General features: G+C 40.1%; 1 protein-coding gene across 1 annotated transcript in view; it reads left to right on the forward strand.

Moving 5' to 3' along the window:
• MTUS2 (microtubule associated scaffold protein 2) overlaps window positions 1-24,349 on the forward strand; it is a 158,217-nt gene that overhangs the window by 84,192 nt on the left and 49,676 nt on the right. The window contains exons 4-5 of the mRNA XM_053969759.1: window positions 13,885-14,046; window positions 22,307-22,405. Coding sequence (XP_053825734.1) covers window positions 13,885-14,046; window positions 22,307-22,405 — 261 coding nt within the window. The remainder of the gene's footprint in view (window positions 1-13,884; window positions 14,047-22,306; window positions 22,406-24,349) is intronic.

The raw sequence follows: 24,349 nt of genomic DNA on the forward strand, positions 1-24,349 counted from the left end.
TTTCTAATTTAGGACAGTATTCCTGCTTAAATTGGAGTGTCTGTGTAGCATTAGAGAGGCTTCCCACGGCTTACCAGTTGGAAAGCCCAGATCTGTGCTTCCTTTCCAGTATCAGTGCAGTCATTTTTACAGATACAAGGAAGGGCTTTTCCTCTTTCCCTTGGGTCCCAAAAGCCATCCTTCTTGTTCCAAGTAATGTTTAACTTTTAAATGTGGTCACAGTGACTCAAATGTTTGGGGTTTCTCTCTCAATTTAGGTTTTTTTCATGATTTCCCAAATAAAAAAAATCAATGTAATTCAATGGGATTAGCCCTGTATTAATTCTCAATTTCTCCTGCATTTTGAACTGCTCTGAGGGAAGGAGCCACCCCAGATTCCACAGGTTTCATAGAATTAGCAGCTTGCTAAAGATCAAAGATTCAAATGATTGCTTTCCATTAAGAAAATTCCTATCTTGTGGTCTCGGTGGTGCAGAGTCTTTCTGGCCTTCTGGAATAAAACCTGCTCCAACACCAGAGCCTGAAGAGCAGTCAGAGGTCTTGGCAGGGCAGTGAGGGTTCTCTGTGTCATTTATGAGGCCTTTTCAGAAGGGAAACACTGAAACTGCAGACCCAAGAAGGATCCACAGGTAGGAGGGGCTCATATTGTAGCTGATGGGGAGCTGGGAGCACTGTTCTGGGAATAACTGGTACTTGCTTGTGCAGCCAGCATCCGTGCAGTGGAGATGTACAAAGCACACAGCACAAAAAATCAAAGGAGACCAGATTACCTAAGTCCTCCTATTCACAGAGCAGATTGTTGAAAAAACAAGTAGATGGATAGAAGTTGCCAATGATACTGGCATTGTTAAATAGGGATGGGCTTCCATATTACCCAAAGCTCAAGAAGTTTTTCGATTTGTTGCAGCTCCCTGCATTCTGCTGACAAGCACAAGAAGGTGAAATACTGGTTGAGGAACCAACAGCACCACCCCCAATTTATCTAATTTAGAGGGTTTTTGGCAAAATATGTTGCATTTCCAAACCTACAGGAACCTTTTTTCAAACTTTTTTTTTTTTCCTAAATTTTAGAGACTCCAAAGAGGGTAAGAACCCTGTCTGGGGTGTAGCAGTTAAAATTTCATTATGGATTTGAACAAAATCACAAACCTTCCAGAGAAACCAGTGCTACCTTTTTGTTTTTCAGGCTTTCCATTGTCTTTTCATTGTATAATAAAAAAAAAAAAAAAAAAAAAAAAAAAAAAAAAAAAAAAAAACCAAAAAAAACTCCAAAGGAAGTTCATGAAACTGTGTCATGTAAAACCAGAAGAAAAATTTGTTACCACTCATAAAAGATGAAGCTGTTTGCTTTTTTCCCAGCTACCGAGAAGCCGCTGACTGTTTTTGAGGCTGGGATTCTGGTGGAGTGGATCTTAATTTCTAATAATGGCTATGCTTCACTTAGGAGACATATGGTCTGTAATATAAAATATTATCTCCATGTGTGTCTTGTGGGGTTAGTAGTGTTTCTTGCTCTCAGACAATAATTTTTGTCCACCAGGACCTCCAAGCCTTTCTCCTCAGGGCTGTTCTCCATAAGTTCTTGCTCTGTTTTCTAATTTTGATGTAGCAAAGAATAATATCCTTTCTGCAAAGAGCCTCAGCTGTATCTTCCACTCCCTTCTTCATCTATAGGACTTCAGAAATTTGGAAGGAGACGGATGGGTTTGGTACATTGGCTCGTTTCCCAGATCCTAAGGAGTTTACAAATAATATACATGCAGTTTTAACCAAAACTGGCACTTCTGCAGAACAGTAAAACTCTTCTGTCTCCTCTAAGAGCCCCATTCTATGTCTTCAGTATCAGTACTCTAAAGCTCTACCACTACCCCCGTGTTTAAATGTCAGGGACTAGGACTCAGGTGTCCTGAGATATGTGCTCATGTTTAACTGAGAGAAGGAGGAGCTTTTTAAGCATTCCTTAGAGCAAATGCACCTTTAACCTCCATGTCATCACAGTAGTGTGGTGTGATATTGCGATTGTGTGATATTGTGATTATTTCAGAAAAACCCAGGATATTTCTTTAAAAGGAAGATCTTGGAGATGCACTCAGGCTACATATAAGTGCTGAAGAAGAAGGTAAAAAATAGAAGCATAGTGTAATTATTTTATTATTCATATTAGTGTAATTCTTTTACACTGATACCAACTGAGATTTTTACATAACCATTTGCCTTCAGGATTCAGGAATATAAGAGAAGTACCAAGGGCCCTGTGAGGGTCCTGTCAGATTCTGCTACCGTGAAGGAGAATGAAACTCTGCAGAACCAGCAACACAACTCAAAGGAAGATCTAATACTTAGACTCTCCTGAGGCCTCTGCCATTTGTTAGCAGGTCTAAGAGCTATTCAACTCCTCCTCCAGAGTACAGAGCTTGGGAGACCTTTTCTTAAAACTGAAGTACTATGGAAATCACTTGAATTACAATCTTCCAGTAGACAACACTTTGGTTTAATATTTCTGCACTTGTACTATATATGCAAAGTTAATTAAATGTGCCTGATATACAAAAGGTTATTATTTGTGTTGGTATAAAATGCTCCAGATCTCACTCCTAACTGTACCTTGTGCCTCTTTAAAATAATTTGCATTCATTCACATCCCTACGCACTCCCCACATACACAAACATGTTCTCAATCCTCAATTCCAAGTGTCATGAAAAAAATACTTGGATTTAAAATGGCATAAAAGGAGAAATTCTGCTTTACTCAATAATCCTTATATTAAATGCATGATTAAAATCTTTTATTTAAGTAGTCCCTTACAAGTCTTAAACACCGAACAATTTACATGGAGCTGAAGTTAATAGGGTATTTCTCATTAATCCTGCAGTTCCATTTCCACATGCCAGACATGGTGTTTATCTCCAAAGGTCCTGTTTAAGAAAAAGACCAATGGCGAGCGTACAGGTGATTATTTCTCTTTGTAACTTCAGGACCTTGCTTTTCAAAAGCAGTAGATTTAGAGGCATGATCTTGTCCAATAAAGGAGTGTTATCAGGTGTCCCAGCCAGGCCAGGAGCAATCCACACAGTATTATATAATGCCAAAATGGATGTTGCAGTCATGGATCCAGCCTGGGAGCAACTTGCCCACTGATGCAGAAGACCAGGAACAGATTCATTACTTTTTCTAACTTGTTTAATTTCAATGATACATGATGACATAGGAAAACACGGCACCTGCCCACAAAAGCCACCCAGAGAAGGCTCCCCGTTGCCAGAGCATGTGGCAAGACAACTGGGGTGCTGCAGTCAGACAGGGAATTTCATGCCTGGCTGCCCAGGCTGTGTTTGCCCTCTGAAGAGTAGATTTTCTGAGTAATCAGAATATGGTATTATAATACCATAATTTATATTTAAACTGTGACCAAATAGTGGTCTATAGTCCTTACTTTAATCCTGGCACTGGATTTGGGGGTCTTTGTTGATTATTCTCTTTTCATAGAATCACAGAGTAGCCCATGTTGGAAGGAAATCTGTAGATCATCTGGTCCAAAATTCTATGGAAAAGGGAGCCTAGGTGAGATTACCTAGCACCCTGTCCAGTCACATCTTGAAAAACTTTACTGATGGGGACTCTACCACATTGCTGGGGAGGCTGTGCTAGTGACTGATTGATCTTAGTGTAAAAAAATTGCTCCTTATGTTGAGATGAAACCTCTCCCAGTGCAGCTTGTACCTTCTTGTTGTCCCCATGTGTCTCCTTGTGAAGTGAGAGCCTCTGTCCTCTCTGTAGGAGCCCTTCAAGTACTGGAATATTGTGATCGAGCCCCCCCTGAGCTTTCCCCTCCAAAGCAGATAAGAGCTAACTCCTTCAGTCTCTCCTTGTAGGGCAGGTTCTAGAGACCTTGATCATTTTTATGGACCTCCTGCAAAACTCCTCCATTTTTTTCATCTTGTTTTTGATCTAGAGGACCAGATCTGGAGACTCTGGAGTATTCCATGGCTCACTTTCTCTTTTACAGAAAATGCAACTCCATGTCATCTTCTTCCCTTTATATCATTCTGAAAGAGTTTGTAGCCATCCACTGTGGTTTCCTAGTCCTGAGATTTTTCCCATCAAGTTTCTGTAATTCCTATCACATCATAAATCTCAGAGTGGTCACAGAATTCCAGTTCCTCCTCTTTGCTGCATAGACTATGTGAGTACTTGCCTTTGGAAAGACTTGGGGAGCATTCCACAGTGCTCTGGTAGGTGCTCTGGCTGTGCCTGTGGAAACCAGTTGTGCATGCTCCAGAGAAATGGTCTGACATTTTATTTCTTATCAGTAGCATTTATTGTAATGAAGAGAAGCCACTCAGTTTGATTCTGCTACTTCCAGTCAGATACACTCAAGTATGAAGGGGGGAAAAGCCTGTAAAAGGATCAAATGAACAAAAGTTTTAATACTTTACCAACTAGAAAGGTTAAATTACTTATTCTATAAAGTCACTGCCATTTTTTAAGAATCTACCAATCTATTTAACCTTTGCGGTTTTCAATAGAATTTTAATTTTATATATTTTAGAGAGCATTCATTTTGTGAAATAAATGCAATTAAATATCTGATCCCTGCAAAACATTATGGGTCAATTGGTTTAGATTACTCCAGTTCATGGAAATATAATCATAGATAAAACACTTTGCAAAACTTATTTAGCTGGATCACTAGGTCCAGCATTTAGTACTGCTAGTTGTAAGATTAGTATTTTGTAAAATAATTTAATTTTGCCCAAAATCATCTACTAAAGACATTGATTTTAGTAAACATGAGATAAGGAAAATTTTTAACAGTCACATCATTAAAAATTTATGTTTATTCTCCATGGATAATGCCATTTATAATAGAAGACTGTTTTGCTTGTGTCTCTCTCTCCTGGTGGCTTTGAATTGCAGAACTGAATACCCAGGCTCCTCATAAGTGACAATATTTATTAGGAAAAACACCTTAGTTTGATTGAACATGTTAAGATGTTTTTGAGGAAGACATTTCATCAGCAAAATTCTGCAAGTCAAACTTATTTTGGGAGTCTTAAAATATACAATGTAGCCAGTGCATGTGTTAAAAATAAATCTTTCCACTAAAAAATGTTTCCTGGCTGTTGAAATTCTGGACTACACAAATAATTTTTTTACAGATTTATATTTTGCTATAGGTTCGGTGGTTTTTTCCTCTATGACATCCAAAATAGCCACAAAACACAGATCTACACAGGAGTCAGCCCAGAGCTGTACATGTTGTGCATTACTTACACAGGAGTTTGTGAAAATTAACTGGGAAAAGCAGGTTCCCTTGTTTTTTCTTGAACAGCATGTTGTCCAAGAGGATGAACATGATGTGAGCACAGCAAATGGCTGCTCTGAACAGCTTAGAAAACTCCCTGCCTGTTTCCAAACCACAGATTTGGTGCCAATCACCTCCTTTTTCCTCCAACCAAAGCACTGTTCAGCTTTCATGGGAGATTCTGCCCAGCTGCTTGCATCCTTCATACTCTGAAATGAAGACATCTGTGGGTTTAAAACTCCTTCAGGGCTGAGATGGTGATTAAGAATAAGCACAGTGAGTTAAATTTGAATGTGAAATGAAATAGGAGTTAAGTTCCTAAGCAGCTTTGAGGATCTGTGCCTGAGCTCATAAAATGCAATTAATTAGTGACTAGCTGGGGACTCTCTAAGGCTCTTCCATCCTTGAGGTTTCAGTATGACATCTCCCCTCCTTAGCCTGTGTCACACGCTCTGAAGTCATCATTATGCCACGTAAAGAGTCAGACACATGTACCAGCTCTTTGATCTAGCATAATTCCATGTAAACCATAGCACACACGTTGTTGTGGGTTTGGCAGGGAAGGAGCAGGACTGAATGCTACCAGGCCTTAAGCACTGACAATTGTTAGGGCATTGCTTAACCTCTCCTAGTCTGCTGAGCTGTGGCAACCAGCATGGATTGCTAAAGCTGGTGGAAATGCATTATCGCTGTTGGAATGTCATTAACACTTTTCCCAAGGATTATATATACCTTTAAGTGTCAAAATACTCCAAGCCAGTGTTCAAGCAAATTAAAAGCAGTGATTCCAGGGAAGAGGCATTTATTGATGACAAAATGCTATGAGGGCCAACAGATGTCACTCCTTATAATAAGGCATGTGGCTCTAATTTGGCACTTCTTGCCAGCAGGAGGAACCTCTTGCAGAGCAGATGTCACTTCTAATTCTGTCTTTCATGGGTGCCTGTGCCCTGTAGGATTTGGTATGCCAGTTCAGAAGCAGGCTTAGTGCCATAAAAGCAGATGGTCATGAGCACAAGTCATGCTACAAAACTGGTGCTTCTAGAAGTGTGGGCGCTGAGACCGAAGGACTACCCAGTCTACTACCAATCTTCCTATGCAGGAAAATTCCCCCTAAGTAGGCTAATACATGCCATTAGTGCTTTAGTAGTAGTAGAAAATGGATGTTATTTGTATCTTCTTTCTGGTGATTTTAACTTTTGGCCATCTTCTGGTGATTCCCAGGGTCATTCTGGCAGCTGAGGGCATTGGATCATATATGTGTCTTTGGCAAAAATGCCACCAGTGCTTGGTGTTGCTTTGAGACCTCTACAGTGCCTGGGAATTTTGTGGTGTAGAGGGCTACTCTGCTGGGCAATGAGGGGGAGAAGTGGCCCTTGGACCTGTATTCATCCATCTCCTCTGTAAGACAGTGCATGACTGTGTCAGACAACACCTGAAGTAAATCTGTGCTCCTGTTTTTCTTCATGGGCTTTTTGATTGGTATAAAGAGTAGTCTTTTGCCTAAAACATTCAGCCTCAGTCAAAATTTTGTTGCACCTAAGACAAACACCTCAGTTGCCCTCACTGGGATCAAATATCATTTTTCTTACAAAGTCAGCCTTCAATTACAATTATTTTCAGTAAATTTACTGAACACAGGATCCCAGAAAACCTGTTGCTTGGATATAGTTAATTATTTGCTCTCCCAAAATGAATCTTAGAGGAATTTAAACATTTAACTGATATGTAATATGTTCTTCATTTGTGTGAGCAAGAAGAGCTTCCAAAACATTATGAGTACGTGCTTGCCTTCAAGTGTATCTCAGGTTTTAAGAATCAGCTCTTGCTACAGTTAATTGATAGGCTTCAGTAATTACAGAGTAAAATCAGGTTACTCTGATCTGATCTGTTAGAAATCTTAATCCATATGTCTAGAGGAAAGGCTTACAGCAGGTATGTTTTTCTCTTCTCAGAGCAGCAAACATTTCCCCAGTATATAATTCTACTGTGTCAGCTCCTCCAAGTACCATAAGAGACACTTCAGTAGAGTATTCCTGACGTGGGATGTGTCTTGTCCCTGTGATCAGAGTCATACACTGAATGAGGAAGGTTTGCTGGGAAGATTTGGTCATGAATGACCTTTGATGGCTCAGCTCCAAGTAATGCCAGGAGATTTCTCTCTCAGAAGGTAGATACACAGTTATGTCTGAGGCCCATTTTAAAATGTCTGTGCAACCCAGGTATCTTTGGCATGATTCCAAAAAAACTTATATTATCCCTTCTGACAAATATTACAATTGATCAGCAAAATACAATGCTGTCTTCACTCCATGTTCTATGGGGTTTTTATTAGCCAGCCATACAAAAGCTCTCAGCTAGCCAAGCAGCTGTAGAATCTGCCAGTGGTGGGCAAAGCCACCACCGATATACAGACTTTATTACATAATAAAATGCTCATCTTTCCTGACAGAGATGTAACATCTCACCAGAACCCAAATAAAATGGATTATGTGATTCCAAAATCTGGCATAGTCAGCGAGTTGTCTGCAATTCCCAGTAACACATACAGAGATTTTACTTTGTGGTGAAATTTTTACCTTGCCCAATGAGGCTTGTAACACTTCAGGAGGGAGCAGCACATGGCTCCACTCAAGTAAGAAATTCACATAGCTGGATCCTAAAATATATATTATATTTGGTGATGTGAAATGAATTAGTTAGCATTGATACAAGGAGGTGTATCAGCAGAAGGCTGTATTTCTGCTATCTATTATGTATGAAGGGCACTGAAGATGAGTTTGTGCCATCTCTGTTTTGTGCTTGCCTGGATCAGCAGCAAGTGCAGGATGCAGCCTTTGACTGCAGAAGCAGTCAGGGCAGCTGGAGGTGGAGGAAGAGCCTGCCAGTGCATCTGCATAGAGCTGCTTCTGCAGCTCTTCTGGTGGTGGTCAACCTTGCAGGGTTCCCACCCTTCAGGTGCCCAACAGCTTTCTGCACAGCCAGATCCAGGGGCCCCAAACCATCGGACAGCAAGTGACACAGGAGAAAGGTGCTTGGCTTTAGGGCTGGAGGGCACGGGGAGAGGGATGGACATGCAGCAATTTTTTACAGGTGTGTTAATGTACAAAAGCCATGGCTGATCACAGTAGTCATCAACAATCAATGATTAATTGGCACAAAGGGCACAAAACTCCCTCCCTATCAGTGAGAGGGCTGCCTCGGAAGTAATCATTGGCAGTGCAAAGACCAAAAGCTATCTAAAGCTATGCTGACAGGAACTGCAAATTTGGCTCCTTATTTTGGTGGAAATCGTTAACCTGAATGATTAACCTGAATTTAAAATTCAAGTTTCATTTTTTAATGTAAAGAATTCTGAAAAATCAGCTTTTATAAAGTCATATGATCAGGCACAAAATAAGTATTTTACAGGGAATTATTGCTCAAATATCTTCGTCTGAGCCAAAAAAAAAGCACTGGGAAAAAAGACTTTGAGCTAAATTAGGCTTAAGGATTGTGTGGACATCAATTCTTAAGCATCTTCTTTTCTGGATGGAAAATAAACCTGTCATGAGCTGGTGCCTGGTCTCTTGCATATTTGGCCTGAGGAAATACCAGGCCCTGTCTCTCTGCAAAGGCAAATAAAACCAATTAGCCAGCTAGTAATCTTACATACTATCAAAACATCTTAATAACATGGTTAGTCCTCAGGGCTAATGATCATACCGTACCTCTTGGTCCATAGCTTTGTTTCAGCTTGAGCTACGGAGCTGAAAGTTCAATTATGCCTCTTGAAAATTACACTGTGAAACCTCATATTGAAATATACCATGCTGGACTTCAAAACAGCAACCCTTAAAGTAGTGAAATAAAAATCCCATTTGACAGGTTTCATATCTGGTAATCATTCTATAAAATTTACTTACCACTTCACAAGTGGAATAAAGAACGGGCATTAACTGAAGGATGGTCCCAAGTTAGTAAAAAATGTGTCTTGCAGATTTTGGTTTTAAGCATCACCTGATTATTTTCAGCAGTTCAGGTACTTTTCTTATCAGATCATTCCCCATGGCAGTGACTTTAAATTTCACATTATGCTTGTACTTTTGCTTGAAAACTGGGGCACAAAAGTGCAGCCTAGTAAAACCCAGAGGAATAATACATCCCAGTGTTTTGCAGGTGAAAAATCATCCTTCCAGCCTTATTCATCATCAGGTTTTTCTGCTCACTTCTCTGTCTCTGCTGTTTCCTTGCTGTGTGAATTTGGAAAGTGGCTCAAATCCTTTTTTAAAGCTTCTTCAGTTCTGTGACTGGGAAGTGATTTAGAATTGCAAAGTGGAATCACTGATGAAACAATAGGTATATCTTCATTCTCATTATTTGGCATCAAGTAGTGTCCAAGGATCTTTATGCTGGAAAGGCCTTCCTATAACCCTGGATAAATGTTTGTCCTTCAGTGAACATGCACCAGCATGTTCCCAGTATCTTGAGTGTGATTACAGCTGTGGCAGGAGCTATGAGCTCCACGCCAGCACTGGGAATGCTTGACCTGCTGTGAAGAGCTGGAAACTCACTCCATGTCTCTGAGTGTCATAGGCTGCACATAGCAGCCCACAGGACAGGGAGCTACACTCATGCTGTAACACTCCTCTGCAGTTTGTTTGTCAGCAAGACACAGACCCGTAGGCATTGTCAAACAAGCTGCTTTTCTAGAGAGGATGCAAATTCTCCAACAAAAGGAGACTTTATTGCCCTTGACTTCAGACAGGGAAATCTGTCGCTGTGGGGCTCCAGAACACAGCCCTTCCTATCATTGTCTCGTCTCAGATCAAGATCGGCCACGCAACATGGCCTAATTAATTTCTCATCAAATGCAGAATTCTCCCCATTCATGTTCCTGCTAGTTTTACAGTTATATGTACTATCATATATATTTCTATCCTTTTTTATAAAATTTGTAAATAATTTTAGAAAAGGAGCACCTACAAGAGGCACAAACTCATAGTGACACATACAAAAGAGTCTTCCTTTTCTGAGGGTGAGCAGCCCCTGAAATGAGCTGCAGCCAGATGGTAAAAAGAGTGGTGCCAGATACTGAGAGAGAGTGGTTCAAAGACATCTAGGAGCCAGTGGGATTTTGGTCGTGGTTTTCTTCGAACATGCAGCCTACAATATGTTCCCAGCCCTAATTTCTCCATGTCTACTAGCAAACAAGCGTAGGGGAAGAGTGGCTGCAGCTGGGACTTTCCAAAGTAACTGCAAGTCTTCAAAGGAATGTTCTTCTTTTCGATTTTTTTTTTTTCAGAAGCAGAAGAGTAGGATTCCTTGGGGCTCATAGTAAGGAGATGATAAAAGTGAGGCTGAAGGCCTTCAGCCCCAGCAGATCTTTAATAGTCTGTTAAACACTCTACTGCAAAGTCAGTAGTGCTACTCCTCATAGAGCACAGAATCTGCAAAATTGCAGGGCCTTTTATGCAGCAGCCCCCAGACAACTTGCCAGGTGCTTCAAAGGCAAGTAGAGACTCGCCTAGTTTAGACAGAATGCCAAAGTGGAGGAGTAGGAGGGAAGAGGTACAATACAACAAAGGATGTGGTCACCTGGAAACTGTTCACCCACTGTACAGCTGGTGTTTCTGTACAGGCTTTTACTGAAAAGTAAGAGGTGGTACCATGGAAGGGCAGATGCTGCAGATAATAGTGGGAGGCATTATTTCATGAGCGACTAACATATGGGCCATCTGATGAACAATCTTTCTGATTTTCCTGTAAGTTGATTCTTGAAGTAAATGAAAACCTTTCTTTTCCTCCTAGATTGTGAGAAATATGCATTCTCCTATTTAATTTCTTCTTTGAATGCTATCTGAGCTCTGGAATCTATGTCTAGCAAGGTGAAACTCACCTACCTCTGCTCCTGGGGAACTAGATGCTGCCCTAGTGATTTCTGTGGAAGCAGCAAACACTTGCTTTTTGGGCCATGTTATACATGCATGTGTTGTTGTATCCCACTGTCTCTTTCCACTCTCCATCTATGAGTGAAGAGCAAAGTGAGAGACAATGTCTCTTAAGAGAAACATTGACCTTATCTCAGCAAATCCTGGGTGTGTTGATATTGCTGTTGTGGTGAGTCGACCTTGGCTGGCTGCCAGGCACCCACCCTGCCTCTGTCTCACTGTCTCACCTCCTGTACAGGACAGGAAAGAAAATAAGATGAATAAGACCACAGGTAGAGATAAAGACATGGAGATCACTTACCAACTGCTGTCACAGGCAAAAAAAAAAAAAAATTGACTTGGAAAAAATGATTTCGTATGTTAACAATTACTAGGTGTGAAACAAAGACAAAGCAAAAAACTAAAATAGCTTTCTCCCACCGCTTTTTTTCCAGTCTCAGCTTCACTCCTCCCTTCCCAATTCCTCTACCTCCTTCATCCCATATGCCCACTGAGCAGCACAGTGGGAGGGGAATGGGTGTTGCAGTCGGTCCATTGCAGTTCCTCTCTGCCATTTCTTCCATCTCACACTTCTTCCTGCTGCTGCATGGGTCTTTACCCAGGGCTGCTGTCCCTCAGGATAAATCTGCTCCGGTGTGGTTCTCATGTCCAGGCCCACAGCTTCTTCCAGGGCCCTGCTCCTGTGAGGGCTCTCCATGGATGCATCTTCCTTTGGGCCATGTCCACCACTACCAGTGTGGAGTGTGAATATCTGCTCCATCATGGTCCTCCCCACGAGCTGCAGAGAAAATCCTGTAGGGATGTCTGTAGGGAACACCTGCTCCCTCTCAGCCTCACACTTCTTCCCTCACTCCTCACTGTAGGGCAGTGAATGAATGTTGAAATTGAGAATAAAGGGTTTCCATTAAAGAGCACTTGAACTCTATTTCTCTGCAAATAATAAGAATAATCTACTCTTCAAGGTTAGTGCTTCTGCAATGGAAACTTATCAAAAAATAGCTGAAAAAAGAAAAAAAGATTTCTACAAGTGGTGTTACCCGAGCTGACTGGGTAAGCATATATATATGAGACCACTTCAGGAGTAGCTCCAGGAGTGTGGTGCAGACAGCCTGAGGTGCACACACATGCTGCAGCATCCCCCCAGCACCTGGCAGAGGAGATGCTCTCGTGCAGAGCTGCAGAGGAGGTGGGGTGAGGTTGGGCCAGATCTTCTGCTGTTGTGACTTTATGGAAGTCAGCAGTGTTTTGTCACCGTTAATTCAGCACATAAACTTAAATGTTTGTTACACAGGTGAAAAATGCAAGCAGTTTGGATATTCAACACCGACCTGATGTGCTGAGGGATGTTAAGTGCAGAGCTGTGTAAAGGTGACAAATGCTTCAGGTCTTTCTGTTCCTCTGTAGAGTACACTACACTGTTTTGAGTTTTTAATGTGGCTTGGGAAAGGTGAAATTAAATTAAGATGTATATGCAAGCAGCCTCAAAGACACAGCAAAACTTAAAGCTGTTTTTTTCAGAGCCAAAAGGGATATTCTTCCTTTATTAGAAAGAGGATTTTCTTTTCCAATGTGCTTTTTTTTCTCTAGTCGATTTTCAGTAATAAAGGCAAAAATAAAATCTCTTCTTTACTTGCACACTTTCAAGAAGCCTATGTCTTAAAAATATTGGAGATTTGGATGTGTCAATTATTGAGATAATATTATCATTTTTCTGCAGGCAGTACCTAACCAATATTATATTATATCTTTGTAAAACAATTCAAATAAAAATTATCAGCCTTTTCTGACATCCTTTGTATTTTTTGCACTATCTCTACTATTTTTTTCCAACAAAATGTTCATTCTCTTGCAAATGTTTAAATCCAGATGTGCTGTAATCTATTGCTCCTCTTAGGCCTTGTAGACAGATAGGAAAAAACAACACTCCAACTTTGTCTTTCTCAAATGTTAAGAAAATATTGTTTTCCTTATGTCAACAAGGAATCTAGGATGTCATTATTCTGTAGATGGCAAATGCAGGAGGACACCAAACCCATTTAAAGTTTTGAAAGAGGTCAATTCAAGGTGTAAAACTTGGCAACCTAATATTTGTTATGAGAATATGACTGAAGTGGATATGAGAGTTAAGGCAGAATTTTTTCTTTGTGTTTTATCTTATTATTCAAATGTCTGAGTGTGATCTGAGGGACTCTGTGGTAAATCTCCACCTGAGCAGGGGAATTTGAAACTTTGCACCACTGAGTGCTGCTATTCCCCTCTATTTTGAACATCAACAGCTTCCAAGTGATAAGGTGAATGTGTGGTGTGGCTCCTCTAACAGCTACAAAACCATAAACTCATCCACCCATATATTTAGGAATTCCTTGGTTTCTTTATGAGCGTTGTAGCCACGTACCTTCATAGAGGTAGACAAAGAGGAGGTCTTAATTTCCTGCTGGAATCAGACTGTAACAGCAGCCAAGACTTAGCATTTAAGTAAGTTGCTGGGAACTCTTTATTTCTACCTGAGGGTTTATGTCACTTAGCCCAAGCTGCAGGGAGAACGTGTCACTGTGGATTATAATTGCTGATAGAAGTTTGGTCTGTATGCCACAGTTCACATACATTTTTTATGGACTTATAATTAGTGCAATTCCGGTCTCCTGCAGGTTCCAGCTTTGGAAATGAAGAGCAGACCACCCCTAGGGCATCTGCACCTTCTAAGGATGCTCCCAAGGGGAGCAGCAAAAGCACGACACAGGTGTCGAGCAGCACAGCAACACCACGCAGGAGCTTACTGCCAGCACCAAAAACTGCCACAGCACCCGCTGGTAAGTGCTCCAAACTTCAAACACCACCTTCTTAAGCCAAGAGATGCAGAAACCTTGCTGTGATGCTGTTTTACTGCTTGCTTTTAATTAATTTTCATGCCATCCTTGGGCCCATTGCTGGTGTGCTGATTTGGACTCCATTTACTGTAGACTCTTTTGAACACAGTCAACAACACAGCTATAATCTTATTTTGAGAGTTATGTGTAGAATTGAAGGCATTTACTGTCCCTAACTACACATGCCAGAGATTTAGTGTCTATAGTGTTGGTTCTCAACAAGCAGCTTTTTGAAAACATTGCATTGCTTTAAAGAGAAAAGCATTCCATTAAGCAGATAATTCATTGCTAGGTATGTTTGCAGTGATGAGAATACTGGCCTCTAGGTTTAAGTAATCTTTGTTTATTTGACTCAGAGAGGCAGAAGGAGGCAAGCAAACAAAGAAAAAAATCCCTAGCCTTGTTTCCAAATTGTTTCCTTGCCTAAACTCTCCTTCTGTTCCATTCAGTTATGTCTCAAATGACCAGTTCCATCAAGTTCAAATTAGATCTAACAGTTTAGATTCCAAAATAAATAATTTTATCCAGGCTGGCTCTTACTCAACAGTGTTTAATCTCTGTGTAAGTTCCATTTGGTTTGATAACACATTGCAAATGGAGCTGGGAAGGAAAAGTCAGTGAAAAATACGAGACAAAGACTTTATGAATTGCTAGTTCTTGTCACCTGGTTTCAAGACAGATTAACCTGGTGTAGTGATTTGACCTTGGCTGGACACCAGGTACTCAGCAAACCAATTGGACAGAGGGAGATAAATACAATAAAAGGCTCGTGGGTCAAGATAAGGATGAAGGGATAACTCAGCAATTACCATGTCATAAACTTGCCTGATTTATTCTGGAAGGAAACTAAGCATGGAAGTAGGGTTACCTGACTGTGTTATGCAAACAGTCAGACACAGTTCCTGAACAGGGGCAGCTGACAAGTTTAGGAAATTGTTATTATACACAACAGACAGAAGCAAAAGAAACTATGATAGTCCAGTGTTCTGGTTTAATTTTTTATGAGCCAAGTTAGCAGCAATTTGTGATTTTTAATTTTTTTTTTTTAATTAAAATCATGTCATGGTTCCTCAAAATGCTAAGTATTTGATAGGAACAAAGGTTGAAATAAATCAAAGAAATTATGAAGACAATGTTTTTTTAGCAGTTCTAATCTTGCCTCTCTTGCAATAGCATATGAACACTGGAAGTAGGTTCCAATGTGATAGAGACACCTACAGAATGTAAACTTTTCTGTTTAGGTATGCTTTGGACAGTGATTTCTATAAGCTTGATGTTGCATATATATTTAGCATCTGACCAACCTCCTGTGCAAGACATTGCAGTTACTAAACTGAAGTGCTTAGAGCACTCCACAGTTACAGCTGAGGAGCACAGGCACTACGTGTATTACACACAGCATATTTTATGTAAGGAGGAAAGAAAGTACTTCACAGAGAGGATGGCAGTAATTTAAATATAAATAATATTTCTGAAAGAGTGCAATATCAGGTAATGTAAAAATTACATTTGTATTTCAGAGATGTGCATAATTTTATCTCTGTATTAATAGTAAATTTATTCACAAATGAAAATATCTACCTACATTAATGAATCAAAAATAGCCACCAAACATCACATGAAAGCTTTCATGTATTAGATCTTTCTTGAGAAGACCACATGAACTGTAAATTTTCACTTAAAAAAAAATAAAGACATACCTGCTCAACAGCAATTGTATTCCTGATATTTCACTAAAAGTGCTTGTGAAATAAATTGGACTGCAGGGAATAAAAAAACATTTAATTAATGAAAATGGACTCCTTTAGCTTCTGCTGTTCAGCAGATGATGCTGTACTTCAGATGATCAAAAAAGAATTCTGGCATGGGACAATAGCAGTGGAAGATGGTTGTCATGCAAATTGTTTTGCAGGCATGAACTGATGGCCTTTCAACAGCTCTGTGAAAAGAGTGCACTTAATTAGGTTTCAGTGTATTGCACAGCCCTTTTTATATTTACATGTCTGTCAATTTATAGAAAAGGGAAAAGAAAGCACATACTTGACTAGAAAATGAGAGGTCTTTTAATTTCATTTAAATATATTAGCTACCTTGGGAAGTACAGTGATAACCTAACTAAAATTTACCATTTCTATATTGCTTCATATTTTGTTTAATGATAGGTGAAAGCTCTCCATCAGGAACTCTGCAACTATAATCTAGCTCTGAAATTCATGTAAGCTTCCTCTTTCCATAGATGCTGATTGAAATATATAGTACTTGAAGCATACATATATGAATTTTCCTGTTTAAATTTGCCCTAAAAAAGGGAAATATCTGCAGAAGGCAATGTTCAGCGACTCAGTTCTGTCCACCAGGCTGGATCTACCACCCAACTGTCTATGAAATCAGAGGGCTGTGGGATTTTATATTTTCTATGCCCTGTTACAGATTTTGAGGGCTGTATGTTATGGGATTCCTATTTCTACTTGGTTATTATTTAATGACTGTTGTCATGCATAAGAAATATCCTAATTTGAGTGCAATGACAGTGGCAATAAGGAATTCATTTGAGCAGCTTGTTCCCACTTGCCCCCCTAAATTAAAGACAATCAAAAGCATTCAAAAATTCACCTGGTCAATTCCTGTGCTTCTACAACTACCAGTAAATCATATATAACAGGACAGGCTGTTAAATGCAATCAGTCAAGATGAAAAATAGGAGGCCAGTGTTATCTCAGCTCTCACCAGCAATGTTATAGTGTAGAATGTGCTTTTTTTGATCAGATTCTGCGAAATCCAGATAGCAAAACGTCAGCAGGAGGGAGAGGGATGAGCTGAGGTCACCTGAGGGGTGAAGAGTGAGCAGCAGCACTCTTGGAGGGATGAAGGGAGAAGAGTCTGCTGCTGCTTTGTTCCCCCTTGCAAACACTTTCCCTTCCAAGCTGAATAGCAGTGTGCAGTGAGTTACATTCATATTCTTCCTGTGCTGAACACTGGGATATGCACCACTACCTTGCAGGTGAAAGTAGGAGTTGATCTGCAAGTTTTCCTACCTTTCTTCTGGGAACTACTCTGAAACATGCCGTAGCACAACTGTGTGAGGAAGAGACAATAAAATGCCAGAGGATGCAAGCAAAATGGCAGAAAGAGGAGTAGTTGTTTTAACTCTTCAACTAACGTTGGATGTTCTGAATTACCCTGAGATTTTCTATTCAGTCCAAAGAATGATTCGTTTTATCAGGTGTATTTTTTCCTTAATTTTTTTAAACACCAGCTAAAGAGACTTCGCTATTTTAATACAAGAACAAGGCAAACGTTTTCAGACAAGACAATTAAATAGTTGTTATCCTTTTTTTCCTATCAGATTGACTTTAAATTTGAAACAAACACAAAGGGAAAAACACAAACATTAGCAGTTTCTACTTCAAGAAATACATAGTCTTTCTTCCACCAATAAAGAATCTTCTACCTCTTTATTCAGTCGTTCAGTGTCTCATAGATCACAGGAAGTAGACAGTCTCTAGAAAGAATTAGACTGCTCTCATTCTACAGAATCCATCATATTTCCAGCTTTGCTAATTTTGTCTCAAACACTGCATGCAGGGATGTGTCATTACTCACCAAGGACATGACTGGTTGTGGGCATCAGGGAAAGGCAGAAGAAACCTCAAAGGGGCTCCCTGTGTCTGTGAGTGACTGAAGATATTTCCTTGGGTTTGTTTTGTTTTTTTTTTTTTAACTTGCAGACTGCATTAGTTAACTTATAAAATACTCCTGAGAACAGTTGGAATCCATCTGAATGCAGTCAGTCCCATTGAATTGTTAATGATGTCTGCAGCATGTTAGGATTTGTTTTGGAATAAATACTCAATGTACAATTTGTTAACTTGCTTTCAGTCTGAAGTATGAAAGCAAATTGAAGCCTATCCCAGTGTACAGGCTTTTGAAGACTCAAAAATGTACAGGCAAATACAAGTGCTGATTCTGCAGTGCTTGAGGAGATGTCTTGGATAAGGTGTCTTTTGCTCGGGTTCCTAGGCTAGCATTCAGCACTGCTGGGGGAATGGAGAAGTGGCTTTGTTTGTCTGCTATTTTTCTAAGTGATTTCTGGAATGTTTTGCCTTGTGTTTCTAATTATTTTGCATTTGCTCCTTGTGTTTCATTTGGAGCAGGCTGTGTATGTTTGTTAGGAAATGTAAATACCTTTACAGAACTGTGTGTTTAGAGGCCTTTTCCAAAAGAAAATGTGTAAGCACACTAGTAGAAAAGATAAACGAATATTTATGCTCATTGTTCTTTATGGCCTGAAATATCCATTTCTTTACACAAGTATAGCTTTTAAAAGAGAGGAAATGTTGGGAGATTTCTAACCTTAAATGGAATGTAGATTCACATAAAAATTAGTACTTTGTGGCTTTGATTACTGGCTACCAGAAACAAAACTTCTCATTGACCGCTCTGTCAGTGGGAGGAGGTGGCAGAGCCTTGGAAACTGTTGCAGGAAGCCTGGAAGTTAGTGGTAGTTCCTGAGAAGCCAGGAGGATTTTGCTAGGAAGCTCAGTGCTAAAAAGCCTGATTATGCAGGAATAAAGCTAATGTACAGGCATTTAGCACAGAGCTAATTGGAATTCTGTATTTCCAGTCTGTGGGCAATAACATTAATAATTTGAATAAATTTTGTTCCAGATCAGATTTAATATACATTATAAAAGACAAATGTAGAAGGAAATTTTAAAAGAGTGCAAATTCAAGAAATATACACTTATGGTGCTTACTTTCCTTTTGTAATTTCATGTATTTTTTATTATTTTATGATTGCACACATCATAAATTTTGACATTTTGACATTTCAAAATATATATGACAGAACATGATTTGAGGTTTTACACGTGTTCAGGTGTGTAATAACAACTGAAGAATGTTTGTCTTGTTTCCTGAGTTACCCTGCAGCATCAGACCTTTTTTTGTGCATTTTAGTCTTTGAATTACTTTTAGTACACTTCAAGCTAGAAAGGATCAAACTTTATAACCTCCTGCTGCACCATACCCTGTGCTACTGCACATTATGCTAATTACTACACCAGTGATCTCCCTCTGATTTTTTGAACTTGATATTCTATATTTCTGTGAAATGACAAAATCTGGGCCCAAACACTTGTAATCTAAAGATTTATTTTCCCTGCAGGAAATCAACATGTTTTCTGAATGTTTCTCTTTGAACCAACTAACAGCTGTTGTTTCAAAAGACAAGAACAAGCCCCATTTTTAGAAAAGCATTCAGCTCAAGCTCTTATATGAGTTCTGATGCCAGGGATGGCTCTTCCCCTAAAATTTCCCTGTGGGTGATGAGCTTAGCAAAACTGTAACAGTTTGTTCCCGCAGACTGTCCTTCCTTTTGCCTGCTGCGTGCTTTCTAAATCCCTCTCCTCTTAAGGAGGGCCACAGAGAGGCCACCAGGGCCCTCCTACTTATGAAGGAGAAGTTGAATAATTGCTAGCTCCATGTGTCCCTGTCCCCTTCCCAGCCAGGCTGTGCTCTTCCCTTGCGGCACAACCCCTCCTCCCTTGCCCGCTTGCTGCACCGCTGCTCCACCAGAGCTCAGGAGCTCTCCTAGTCTTTTAAACTGAAAAGGGCACTGATCTTCCTTGTTATTAGTCCTACTTATCTTTCCTTGCCCAGATACCTCTTTGCACCTTCTTTCTGCTAGTCTTCCACTTTCTGGAGCCAACGTCCCCCATGCAGCTGCACCTGCCGGGCAGCACCCATACACAACTCCCACTGCTCTGCACAGACCCTGCCTTGCCCTCTGCAGAATCCTGGGCTTCTTTGCTTCATTTTCTTTCAACCAAGCTCTAATTGGTGAATTAATTCTTGTTTTGTGCTTAAGGTCAAGGGACTGAATGAATTCCCCAGGTGTTCCTCATTGAAAATGTCTCAAAACCAAAAGTTGTTAATTATTTACATGCCTTGGGAAAGCATAAGGAAAGTACACACTTTTCTTTACTGTTGTCTGCGTTTGGCATCTGGCATAGCAAAATTTATGGAGGAGCTCAGTATATGTCCCATTTGTGCATTATATTTTTACTATGACAGCTCCAGAAAAGCCCAAGCCTTATTACCATGAAAAAGTGATGTTTGAATCTATAACTATATAAACTATGTCTTATAAAACAAGCCCTGTTTTTTTCTCACAGCTGCCATCTCAGGTTGGTCCTCAGTAAAGAAAAGACACCATAAATTTATTTTATGTCCTACTCTGTAGTAAAGTACAGTATAATAGGGGGCAGGCATGGGCAATTTCTATCTTCAGTCACTTCACTGTGAAAAGTATTAATCACAAATGAGAATCATAGCTTCAACATGTTGTATTTAAGAACAGCAGAGAAAATGGAGATGGACAAAAGTAAAGGTATGAGCAAGTGTTCAGTCTTTAAAAGCCCCTGACAGCTGATGGTGTGATTTGCCTATGAACAGTGGAAGAGAGTCAAAGAGGGTTTTAGAACTTGTCCCATGCTTCCCTCCCACAAACAGTTGGACATGCAGGTGCACGTGCTCTTTCCAGAAGCACTCTGCAAGCAAATGCTGAGAGACAGTGCTAGGAATTATGCAGCTCAGCTTCTGGTGTGTGGCAAATGCTGCATCTGCAGCTCTCTGCATGCAAGTACTGATGCAGGCAGAAGTGGAAGGGTGAAAGATGCATCAGAAATAAACCTATATACACTGCAGCTGTGACTAGGTGTGGCTTTGGAGGGAGCAGAAAACTAGTAAAGCAGCAAATGTCCCTCAAGATTGTGATCCCCATATAAAATTATCATTTTTCTCCACTGTTGAAAGAGCCAGGTCACGTTTGTATTAAGTAAAATGAAAGACAGTGTTAGCTTTTGAACTGCCACTGTCATTAGGCACCACCAAGAAAATCTGATTTTTTTTTTCCTTCTTCAGATACTTCAGATTCTGTGGGACATTTTCCTATAAGATGTCTGTGAGCATACTCATAAGAGAGGGGAAAGTCAATAAGGCAGACTTTGTTTTCCCTCTATAGCAAGTCATTTGCCTTAAATATCTCTGTTTTTCCTGTGCATCCAGGGGCTGTGACACAGCCCTTCAGGCTAAAATGCAACCCTCAACAAACACTAATGGTTAAAAAAAAGGAAAGCAAACAGGAAAATACATTATTGTCCCCGGGTTTTGCTTTTTATTGCTCTTTCTCCTTACTTCTTTGATGAGTAATTTCTGCTTGAGATCCTGTGACTGTCGCACCATGGTCAAAGAAGCAGGGCAGGACCTCATGTTACTGCGCTCAGCATGGTCCCCACAGCTATTTTGATGGGAGCTGTGGGTGGGCAGGAGGAGCTGAGCTTGGGTGGCCCCTCTGGCTTTCAGAGGAAGTTGTGTCTCCCTGGTTCAAGAGGCAGTCACTGACTGCAGAGCTCTGACAGCTGGCAGACCATCCCAAGGCCCTGACCAGAGAGCTCCAGTGGTGGGACAAATAACAGCAGACACTGAGTTGCCTCTCTCAGAAATATTCCATGCCCTGGTTCATCACACACTGGCACAGTGTCTTGTAGGTTTGTGCCCTGAATGTGCTTGCCCACCTCTGTCCCTGCCTGACTTACTGCACAGACAGAGACCCACTCTTGTGTCTGGCCAGCCACATGCAGCACAGCTCTGACATGTCCTGCCAGCTTCTGTTTCTAGCCTTTCTTTTGCCTATATGAGACTATCTTGAGAAAGCTGGTCTCCAGAAAAGGCAGCTTCCTTACCTGTGGAAAAGATGACACGGTAGGGACTTGCAGATAATTTTAGTCAGCTTTGCACGGTCCTATTCTGCTTCTCCTGCAGCCCAGAATGAGGTTGCACAGCAAGGTGAAGAGACAGGACACAGCACTCAGAACAGATAGGATGGGTTACCTGTGTAGCTATTCGTGCCTTAATGGCATTTATCATGGTGCAGATGACTGGAAAGCCAAGGTAATGTGTAAGGCCTTCTTCTCTCCTTCTTTAGTGCTGTGCATGTCAGTTCAGCCACATGTGCACAGTTGTGGTTGCAGACATGTCACGTTGGCATCCAACCCAGAAGTGCTGTGTAGCATCGTTCTGTGCAGAGCCCAGGACATTGGTGAAATACATTTTGCTATTTTGATGTGTAACTCAGTGACATAGCTCTGCACAGTTACAAATGAAAGGTCTTTCTACCTTTGATTTTTTTTTCCTAAAACAGGTGTGAAGAAAGAAGTCCAAAAAGATCAGGATGCTAACAGGCCAGCTGTCTCATCCCCTAAGAAATCAGCAGTAACAGCCACAAAACTCCATTCACCAGGTATTTATGAATCTGAAAGCACTGTTTCAGGAAAGAATTAAACTTGTTGACTTTGCATCTCTTGTTAACACACTCAAATCTGAGACCTACTATTGTTAAGTGAGGATTGATTGTGTCCAAGGTTCATTAAGCTGGGTACAGCAGGTTTTATCATACCAATGCATGAGCTGAATAGACTTTTGTTCTCTTTGTTATAACCATGTAATCATCTCTCTTTCAAAACAAAGAATTGTTCCTATTACATGTTTAAGGGCACAGGAACATTTTTTTTATCATTACATTTTTCTTACATAAAAAGAGGACAGATACATATAGCAAAATTAAAAACACTTCAGAGAATTGCCTGGAGTGATAATGTATTGCTCAGAATCTACTCTTACTTTTGTGCAGAGGCACTAAATTTCCTGGGCTATTTCTGTGCATAACTGGTAAAGAGACTATCTATAGAAATAGCCTCCAAAGTGCTGTCGGGACATTATCAACTTATACCTCAATATTGGGCACAAACACATGGTTTTAACATTTCTGAAGAATACCTTTTTTTTATTTACTAAAACAAAGAGAACTTGTTTTTATTTATGTTTCCTGAGTGTACATTGATAAATGGATAAGGTCTTAAAGGCTTTTGTGAGGCTGACCTTTGGTTGATCTAAATGCTTCTGAAATGAGTGTGCGTGGTCTTACTGATTTCATTGTGCTTGCAGTTTATCTTGTGCTACCTCATTTTTCAGACTCTGCTTGAATACATAAAATGTCATCTCTACAGCTATGTGATACTTAAGTTATAGCTGTGGGGGATAGAACCCCCTGTTTCTTCATTTGGTGGCAAAATATAAAGCATGTAGAACAGCTCTCCAGCTCTTATAACTTGCACCAGGAGTTTCTCCATTATTATTAAATTCAATCTCTATTCTTCTCAACCAACAAAATCAATAAAATGGAAGGTTAAATTTAATCTTCCCAGGCACCAACAGGACACAAAATTCTTCTTCTTACAAAGATAGTAGAGAAAAAAAATGAACTTAACACTGTCCTCTGAGTCATATAATTTACAGGCTATTTTGCCCCTGGTGAGATCACAGAGAGATCCAAAGAATTTGCTGCAGAGAGTGCCAGACCAGAAGCTCACCAGTATTTATAACGGTGGGAGTCCAGTTTAAGCATCAGCACTGATTGTGGCTGTAGCAGCTTGTTACAACACAGCTGATTTGCTTCCACTAGGATTACAAAGCAATATGGAACACTGGAATATTTGTATAGTGTATTTGTATTGTCTTAAGGAGGTCTGCATCTCCATGGGTGACTTGATAATTTTCAAGGCCTAAAGTTTTGGCATATCCAATTCATGAGGCCTCAAAGGTTTCTTCATTCTCATGAGAGGTTGAGTAACTGACCTCCATCCATCAGACTGATTAAAAATTTGTTCAGCTTGCTTGTTTGCAATTAATCCAATGTAAATTTGTTTATCACTTTAAGAATCAAGTAGGAAAATAAACCTCATCTTCATTTATTTTTTTAGAGTAGCCTTTGGCATACTTTGAAATAACTGCAGCAATAACAAAGCAATAATGACAATTTTTTCACCTACTTAACAATTTCAAAAAAATACTCAAAGCAGCCTTTGATACTAAGGGGCAGTCACAGACTTTCCTCCATCAGAATCACAAGCACCTGCATTGTTTACACTTTTTGATGGGAGAGAATGTGTCTCACAGGTAATTCCACCACAGCTACATCTGGCCATGAAACAGGTTCCAAAATTTCTGTTTCTAGGTTGTATTTGCCTCTGTTACTGGCCTTCTCACATTCAGTTCCTTTTAGTCAATGCTGGTTTTTGACTGTCATACACAAATTTTTTGACCTTTGAATCTGAAGACTTGCAAGGGAGTTTTGAGATGCAGAGTGTTGCAGGGATCTCAGTTTTATCCTTTGATGCAATACTAT

Source organism: Vidua macroura, chromosome 2, assembly GCF_024509145.1.
Source record: "Vidua macroura isolate BioBank_ID:100142 chromosome 2, ASM2450914v1, whole genome shotgun sequence".
Taxonomy (NCBI): Eukaryota; Metazoa; Chordata; class Aves; order Passeriformes; family Viduidae; genus Vidua; species Vidua macroura.